We start from the raw sequence: 10057 nt of genomic DNA on the forward strand, positions 1-10057 counted from the left end.
TGAAAAAAAAAAGATTTAACTAAGAAAATATCATTCAAACCAAAGAAACAATTAAGCGAATGACACTCATAACATTTCACACTGTAATGAGGAAAAATACTCCATCAGTTTTATCACCATATACCGGGATTGCTGATCAGGGTGTTTATTTTTAGAAATAATCCCTGGATTATCACAGAGAGGGGTTTGGTATAATCCTTAAAGACTCCTTGATTTCACCAACATTGGCATAGCACAATGCATTCTGGGCCTTAGGATTTCAAAACTAGTTATCATTTTATTTTATGCAATGTATAGGGGATCATGTATAGGTTTGCATGTGAGTTGTATTTTCTGTAGGATCATTATCCACATTTTTTATGCTATGAGTTATAAACAATTTGTAACACCAAACTGAGATTTCTTATTAACTAACTTCAATCTGACCTTTGCATTTTGACTCTTGAGCAAGATGCATGAAAGTGATTTTTCATTGTTTGTAAACCGGTGACAATGTTCTAATGCCATTTGTGACCCTGGACCACAAAACCAGTCATAAGGGTTCATTTGAGATTTATACATCATCTGAATAGATAAGCTTTCAATTGATGTATAAACTGTTTGAAAATCTGGAATCTGAGTGTGTAAAAAAATCAAAATTATGATAAAATCGGCTTTAAAGTTGTCTTAGCTATGCATATTACTAATCAAAAATTAAGCTTTGATATTTGATAATATACAAAATATCTTCATGGAACATGATCTTTACTCAGTAGTGATTTTTGGCATAAAAGAAAAATCGATCATTTTGACCCACACAATGTATTTTTGGCTATTGCTACACTGGTTTTGTGGTCCAGGGGCACATTTACGATAATCTGAATCACCCAAGCTTCATAACAACATGTAAAACCTCCACGAGTGTTTATTTTGTATACACATTGCACTTGTGGACTAAAAAAGCCCCATCTTTTTAGTGTTTTTTATGCATCTTTCTGCACCTCCTTACAATCAAAAAATAATACTTAATGGTAAGATTTATAATTCAGATGGTTAAAACAGGTTAATAGTCCAGATTCGTCCAATATTTGGCGACAGGCTTTTCAAATGTACCGCTAAACGTGCTGATGGTGAATGATAGGACGGAGCCTCCTATGAAAGACGCCACTAGGTCGCACTAACATCGGTGGCATTGAGTTCACACAATATGAGGGAGCACAGCGGCAGCCAAAACCCAACTCTAGATTTTTCAAATTGGTGTGTTTGACTGTTTTGCACCCGCATAATGTAACAATAAACGCTGCATTACAACCTACGCGAAGGGAAGCCAGACGCTGGCTTTTATTTTGACTGCAAGAATGTGGTGCGGGGAGCCCTGACAATACGCCGTTTAGCTTTCAAATGGAAGATTGGCTACTCCAGCTCATTTCAGTGGATATGTTGCCGTTGTTTTTCTTACACAGACACTGTCTAACCGCCATGGATCTTCGGATTTGGATTCTTTTACCTCTTTCGTCTGTTGAGCTGTGAAAAGAAGACAGGCTACGCCGATCGACCGGGATACAACATTCTCTCTACCTCGACATTTTGCTACCAGGGATTTAAATAATCACGTGCTACAACAACGGAAAGATTTTTTTTGTATAACCAGAATTAATGTGGCCGTCTGACCTTTAATGAATTCAATCTGGAGGGCAAAATGAGTAGGGAAAGACCGAAGAGAAATATCATTCAAAAGAAATTTGTAAGTGCAAATTTGACATTTAATCCGTTGCGTGACCATCGAATTCAGTGGCAGCTGCCTCTTAATTTGCATTAATCACATCGCCGTTGTCTCCCGTTTTAAGTTGTCATCAGGTTTGTGACAGAATTAGGTCAGATGTTATGAACGACCAGTCCATGAACCATCTTCTGTTTGAATTAGAGGTTAAGGACAGGCTGGCCGATCCGTATCTCGCTGTTGACCCAAATAATGCATTGGGCTTTTGAAGTGTACCTTGTTACGTTTCGCATTTCCGGTGTCTGTGACATGTTACGTTGATTTCCACTGTCAGTTTTGTCATATGGTAGCTCCAGTCGATGTAGACGACCGTCTAGCGTGGTCAGTTTGTGGTCGTGTGTGTGTTTGCGGTCATCTTTCTGTGAGTGTGTGTGTAGGTTGGTTTTTCAATGTCACAAGAACTTAGCTTGTCAAATCGTGGGCAGACGCTTGTATTGTGGTAAAGACTGAGGTAGCTAGTTTACAGCCTGTCTACGACCTCCCACTGGTTAGATGGAGTAAGCAGACTGACCTCTTTATTAAGCTATATATACATAAGATATATGCTAAAACCGTCCCTCCTACCTCTCCTGCTGTCACTTGATCAGATGTGTCTGTTTTACTCCATATTAAGTAATCGAGTCACGAATGATCAAACTCATCTTCTAGTGAGGTATTAGGGTTATTTTCTCTTGTTTGGCCCATCATCTAAATAACCCTAATCATTGACATTCAAAACAGACATATTATAGTTAACTAAAACAAAATCTGTAGTTATGTTAAATAAAATAAACGTTACCTGAAATAAAATGTTTATTTTCTATAAATAAATAGAAATAAAAATTCATAATATGTGACCCTTGACTACAAAACCAGTAATAAGGGTCTTTTTTTTGAGAATAAGCTTTCCATTGATGTATGGGTTGTTAGGATAGGACAATATTTGGCTGGGATTCAACTATTTGAAAATCTGGAATCTTAGGGTGCAAAGAAATCAAAATACTGAGAAAATAGCCATTAGTTATCCAAATTAAGTTCTTAGCAATGCATATTACTAATCAAAACTTGAGTTTTGATATATTTATTGTAGGAAATATCTTCATGGAACATGATACTTAAACATTATCCTAATGATTTTTTGGCATAAAAGAAAAATTGATCATTTTGACCCATACAATTAATTTTTAGCTGTTGCTAGAAATATACCCATTCTACTTAAATGGTTTTGTGGTCTAGGGTCACATGCATCATAATATAAATACTATTTTATTTTCAGCTAGTTGCCAAGGCAACATTTCTCATTTTCATTTAAGCTTAAGTTTATGTACTAAAACTGAAATAAAAATGAATCAAAACTGTATAGACATGTGAAAAGGACAGACAAACTCAACAAAAATAAAATGAAAACAAGAACGATTCAAAATATGAACTTAAATCAGTGTAAATTAAAAATCCCTGTATTTCATAGTAGTAAAATTAGTTTTTAAGAATAAATGTAGACTTCGAAGACCTATCACTTAAACTTGCATCTGCATCAGCGGTTGTCGACCTTTTACCTTCAAGGCCCCTTTTGTCTGACAATATCCGAAGGCCCTCCTCAATGCCTAAATGCTTGTCATTTTAATAATTTATATGAAATTACACTCAAAATTAAGAATACCTCATCCAGGTTTTTCCAAGATGATTGGGAACAGTTGAAACCAATTGGGAACCCTGGTTCTTCAAAGTAGAACAGCTGTTAAATGGTAAATTTAAAATAAGACATACCTTTATATGAGTTATTTCATCTCATTTTAATGTCATTTTGTCTTTGTAAATACTTTTAAGTCACCTTGAGGTCTCCTTGGAAGTTTGCTGCTGCCCCCTAGTGGGCCCTAGACCCCTAGTCGAGAACTACTAAACTACATCCAATTTCTGGGAAACATTACAATGCATCTTGAGTGGAAAAAAAGGCTCCAGGACAAAATGCAGACATACATTTCTAGATTTAAAAGCAGATTCCAGCAATAAAAAAAGAATGAAATGGAATAACAGCAAAGTATTCAAATTTATGATTTGTTAGTTGTTTAAGGTTTACAGTGTCATTCAGTCGCTGTCTGATGTCTTTGTTTACATTGTTTCTCTGATGTTTAATTGCCACATGGCTTGAAGTACAAGCTCTGAACATTAAGTTTGGTTGTATAGGACTGGGAACGATCCATTTAAAGATGATGGCTTCTTTGTATGGCGCTCTCTGCTTTGGCTTCAGTTGGTATTCGCTGTAATTCATTGCAATCCTGTGGATCAAATACAGCTGTCGCTTAGATGTTTAGATATGTGACAACACAAACCCAAACACACTCATAACACTTCATGCTGAAATCAATCAAAGTTTAACACGAAGGTAATTTTATGAATAAACCTCAGCTGTTTTTGAAGACGCGAGGCTATGAGTATGAATATAAATAGCACATTGTGCGTGTTGAGACTGAGAATGTTTTACATTCTTCCATCTCTCTTGCCAAACCGGATATGGTTGGTTATTAAATCAACAGAGGGATCAAGCGATTTCTGATTAGGACTGAATGAATCAGCAGCAAAGTTGATATGTCACTTTACATATAAACCAACCTGTTCACAGTAACTCCTGTGTTACAGTTGTGGTTATGCCGTGTGATCTCATTCTTTCTGTTTAAGAATATTACACAATGTCGTTCAGGATTAGGCGAGGTTACAGCACACGTTATTACTGAGGATTATTGTAACATTATTGAAGTGTAGTGTAAATGAACAGGCTGCCGAAATGAGGAGAGCTGTAAGAAATCGCGTTTCACGCTTTCTCCCAAGCACCATATGTGAAAACAAATCTATTTAATGTGACAACATCAGAGCAGAAGTTGGCAGATATATATCGCTCTGTGTTTACAGTGAGCACAGGCCCGCCGCACATGCCAGAGATGGCCATCTAAACTGGAAGCTCTTGTGTCCCACACATTTTCTTTGGCCTCAGCAGTCAGAGATATTTGATATATGTTTAGCTCCTTTAGATGCATCCTTGGCATCAGTTTGCTTCACACAGTAATAGAGAATTAAAGCCCATGCTACACTGACCCAGTTTAGGTAGTGCTACATTTGCAAACCCTAGAAAGACTAATTCATTCAAAAGAGTTCGCTTTACACATTTCCTTTTTTTAATCTATAAAACGTTAACTGTTATTGCAAATCTTGAATAACTGGTTTAGCGGGGTAGCTTATCTGATAAGATAATTGTAGGTTTAATCCTAAATAAGGGTGATGATAATCTATTTCGGTTAACTGTATTTTCATTTCTGATTTATTTCGTTCTCTTAAACTTTTGGTCCTCATCCCTCATTCCTAATGGACCTTCCTAATTGGTTTATATGTCTCAGTGCAGTTTGAGGGTTTTGGTTTGTGTTCGTATGATATATGATTGCTAATGTGGTTTGAAATATAGGGCCTGAGGAAACACTTGGTCACACTTTATATTACAGTGTATTTACATAAGTAAGTAATGAATAATACTAATGGACCACATGCACTTGCTGTGTAATTATTTTCTAGAGCTGACTGTTATTATATTAATTTTAGTAACGTGCTTATATGAGACACTGGCACTGTAAAATTAAGTGTTAAATAAGGTCAGATTGGTGCTATAACCTACCTGATCTCAATGACTAAAACATACCTTCACAAGACGTGAAATATGTACCAATAAATACATATCTCTGCGGTTTCCAACAAAAATGAACACTAGAGGTGGTAAAACAGCGAGTGCTTGTAATGGTATTCGTACACAGTTATGATTACAGCTCCATATGTTTCGCTTTCCGGTTTTGTGCTGAATTCTGACCCCGCCAGATTACTACCCCCCTAGTATTGGTAGGTTTAGGGTTAGGTGTGCGGGTGGGTTTCAATGAAAGGGTTAATAATTTGGCAATAAATCCTTGGGTATGAATTCCGTGAAAAACATGACTCACAATGAAAGAGCTGAAAGAAGAAAACAGATAAAAAAAACAAGCTAAAACAGCATGCTTGTAATGGCGTTTTTATGTCACATTCGCTTTTGTTCATACGTTTGTTATAGCGCCACTCAACGGTCGGGATGTAGCGATATCAAAATCTCACGATACGATAATATCACCACATGAAGTCCACAATCTGATATTTATGCAGAATTAAAAGAAAGACTAATTGCGATGAAAAAAATGACATTTTAGTACATTTTAAAGGTAAATTATTCTATTTAATGCACTTTGAGAGTTCAAAATTAAAAGCTCCAACCCATGTTCTTAACTTAAGTCAGAAAACAGTTTTTAAAGGGGACTAAGGCCGTGTTCACACTTGGCGTCTTTTTTGACAAGAAAAAGTTGACTAGGGCGTTTTTTTGGTTAAAAAAAAAAAAAAAGCTGGCAGCGTTCTGTTACAAAAAGCAGCCGAGTGCGTCTTTTGTTGCTATAACAACAGCTGCAACAGTAGCGTAGTGCTGTGTGGTGAAGAAATGTCGAGAAAGAGCCTCTTTGTGATGTATATTACGATAGAGTTGTTTACTCATATCATACAACTCCTTGTGCTCCGAAACTAGTACGATAAGTTTATCTACCGGCAACTTCTCCATTTTTTCTTGTTGTTTTTGTTGTTATGGAAACGATAGGTCCCGCTACTCGCTTGTCATTGGTCAGCTGTCAAAAAAGCGCTTGACGTAGGGCGTTTTCTTCAAAAAAGTTCAACTTTTTTCAACTTAAAAAGACGCTCTGAGCTGCAAAAAAAGACGGCGGCGGTGGCGTTTAAAAAAAGCGCTAGGGCTTTTTTGAAAAGACGGTTTACTCCATAGGATTAGAATGTAAAACAGACGCTGGCAGTTTGAAAAAGGACGGCAAGTGTGAACACGGCCTTAACCCTCTTTTTATTTGTGGTATACTGTCTCTACTGTCTAGTCTAAAATACATTCACACTGATGATTTAGGAAGCCAAACGAATAAAAGAAGGATATAATAATATTTTATATTATTGTTATTCCTATGACAGCAATAGCCATATTGTAGTACAATTGCACTGCTAAATAAATGAAAATGAATATTTCATAAGTAATTTATTTTTGCTTTACACTACAGTAGGGATATTACAGTACTTCTTTTCTTAACTTCTAAACTTGAAAGAGATATTTTGAATTTGGTCTGCAGTAACGTTACCCATTTAAAGGAGTAGTTCACTTTCAGAACAAGAATTTACAGATAATGTACTCACCGCCTTGTCATCCAAGATGTTCATGTCTTTCTTTCTTCAGTCATAAAGAAATTGTGTTTTTTGAGAAAAACATTTCAAGATTTCTCTCCATATAATGGACTTCTATGGTGCCCCCGAGTTTGAACTTCCAAAATACAGTTCAAATGCAGCTTCAAAGGACTCTAAATGATCCCAGCTGAGAAAGAAGGGTTTTATCTAGCGAAATGATCGGTTATTTTCAAAAAACATTTACAACTTATATACTTTTTAATCTCAAACACTCGAGCTAGACAAGGTGAGAATTTGAGGTTAAAAAGTATATAAATTGTATTTTTGTATTTTATTTATCATTTTGCTAGATAAGACCCTTTTTTCCTCGGCTGTGATCGTTTAGAGCCCTTTGAAGCTGCATCAAATATGTTACGTAATGTACATAGCGCTACATAGTTTGCATCTTATGAAAAAGTTCCCACAGGTATGTTTTTCATCATAAGATCAGGTTGGCTATAACAGTAACAAGCTATTCTTTTTAATAGTTAATTTTAACTGTTTTTTTAATTTTTCAGGTCATCAGTCATCAAAGCTCGATAAATATTGGTCACAGACACAGAGATTTACTTTCAATTTCACAAAGCTGATTACTCACTAAAAACTCCCACAGATCATGTTTTCAGGCAAATTTAAGTCTTATTTTGATGTAAGAACGTGGTTTTATCTAAGTGGGTTGTTTACTTTTTAAATTAGCCTTTCCATTAATGCCGTTATATTGTTCATTTAGACTGATTCGAATGCAGATCATGCATGAACACAAGAGCCGGGATTTATCGCGTGAACCAATCTACCATTCATTCTCAATTACCCCCCAGCAAACTCATGGCATGCTTTATCGAGTCTGTTCAAATTTAGTGGACTCATCATCTGTAAAACTTTTGATCTATCTCCAAGTATTTACTTATTGAACTGTAAAACTGAATTACGCCTTAGTCATAATCTAGAACTTGTGTTACATCTCAGTACTTATCTGGCGAGAAAATGTATACTGTTGTTGTGGTCTACTCCTCATGTTCCTTCGATTAATATGTGGCTGAATCAAATTGCTACTTTCCTACCGCTGGAAAAACTAACCTGTGACTTGCGTCAGAGGTCTGATGATTTCTGGCGTATCTGGTGTCCGCTCTGGGATTTTCTTGAGAATGTATATTGAATGTTTTCTTTAATTTTTTTTTTTATAAATCTTGTTTATTTATTTTTATTAATATTATTATTTTATTTATTTTTGTGTATGTGCTATTGCCCTTCACTGATTCTTTGAATACAAGCTGATGGATGGTTGTATATTCTGCTGTAAGACACCCATACCACTGTTTTGTGATTTTCAAATCATAAAAAAAAAAAAAATAATTAGTGGGCTCAGGGGAGATGAGAGAAACATGGACACTTTCTAATGTTATATTTTGTAATACGGGCACCATTTTATTTTTGTACTACAGATTTTTTTCTTATCCAGTATTTTGAGGCAACACTGCCTCCCTTACCTGAGGAAACACTCCTTATATATATATATATATATATATATATATATATATATGTACGTGTATGTGAAAACTTCATATGCAACATGAATCTTTTGAGCTGATAAATAAGCAAAAGCAAATGATTAATATCGCTTGTGCCTCGTTGCATTATATCTGTATAATTAAATTTTGTGTCTGTGTTACAACTCTCAAATAAAACAAAGGATGATGTAAAAACTGCAGGCAGCTTGTAATGGCTGCTTCATCTCTCCGTCTCAGACGTGTCCAGCTGTGCACTAATTGATGCAGTCATCCCAAACTCCAAGGAGACATATTGTATCAGAACGGGCTTGCTAAATTGGGTATAGTTATTGCTGTGATGTTATTATCAAGAGATGTTTTTGTTGAGAAATGTGTCTGGCTTTTATTGATTAAACAGCTTTTAATTTGCTTTCTTGAGAGATAATATTCTTAGATGTCATAAATAGCAATTAGGCTTCAGTAAAACTTAGATAAGCATGTTTTGCTGCATTTAGCGTATTCTGGCTTCTAGTATGTGTCTCAGTGTACTTCAAATACCAATACACTTAAAGCTAAGGGGATTCTGTTTGTTTGCAATTGCAAAGCATTCTTAGCTTAGCTTTGATAGCTTCACTTAATGTTCTCGAATGAAAGAAACACGTCTGTTGTCTCTTGAGACTTCACACTACTGTCATGCATCACTAAGTTTTAAATTTGTTTTATTCATCCAACTACAACAAGCATATTGTTTAATGCTGCTCATGTGTATATGGAAATAGAGGGAGAGGAAGGTGCATATGGTAAAGCATCCAGGTTTGCCACTGGCATTCTCCTGTTGTCATGGCAGGAGGAAGGATTGTCATTGGGTGGGTCTGTGCTTCCTTGGCTCCGTCTGCAGCAATCTGTCTTCACAGCTAGGTGAATGTGTAGAGTGTGCTGTCACTGGAAACAAAGTGTCCTTGATGAGCAAACCTATAGGATGTAGCGTTACAAACAGGCTTGTGGGAACTCCCCTGAGCATCGAGTCCTTTGTGTTTGTACAGTCAGCAAGGATTGTGTGCCACAGCGCTGAACCTGGGAGGACCAAAACATTTATTTACAATGCAAGCATAAAGATCAGCAGCTCTGCTTTATCTTTATGGGAGAATTTTATAGTGTGTTTTTTTTAATCATTTTTCATCAGGGCTGTATGTGCTTTAAAAAAGCAAAGATTTTTAGAGATGCAAATGCACACTTTTGAGGAAAGGTGTGTTTGTCATTCTGTGTTAGTAAATTTTCATAAAATGTCTGTGCAGTTTGTTGAAGCGTTCTTTATTCTGCACCCATGTTGAAATTCTGTCTGATAAAGATAAGTTGAGAGGAAAAAAGGATCCACTCCGTATGTAGATTTATTCCATCGAGGTAACAAAATAGTGGCAAAGAAATTGGTAAATCATTTTTTGGTTCAGCCCTTTATCAAAAAAATAGCTGATATTATTCATCTATACTACACTGTAAAAAAAGTTGTAAATAAAGCGTTATAAATTGGAGTATGTTTTAATAGAAAGTACTATTTTAGTCT

At 35.8% G+C, this 10057-nt stretch overlaps 1 protein-coding gene across 2 annotated transcripts in view; it reads left to right on the forward strand.

Annotated features, from left to right (window-relative positions):
* Positions 1-1169: 1169 nt before the first annotated feature.
* Positions 1170-10057, forward strand: part of jarid2a (jumonji and AT-rich interaction domain containing 2a) — a 70654-nt gene continuing 61766 nt past the window's right edge. For both annotated transcript variants that reach the window (XM_073846614.1, XM_073846613.1), the window contains exon 1: positions 1170-1723. In XM_073846614.1, coding sequence (XP_073702715.1) covers positions 1679-1723 — 45 coding nt within the window. In that variant the 5' untranslated portion in view covers positions 1170-1678. The remainder of the gene's footprint in view (positions 1724-10057) is intronic.

Source organism: Garra rufa, chromosome 9 (assembly GCF_049309525.1).
Source record: "Garra rufa chromosome 9, GarRuf1.0, whole genome shotgun sequence".
In the NCBI taxonomy this organism is placed as follows: domain Eukaryota; kingdom Metazoa; phylum Chordata; class Actinopteri; order Cypriniformes; family Cyprinidae; genus Garra; species Garra rufa.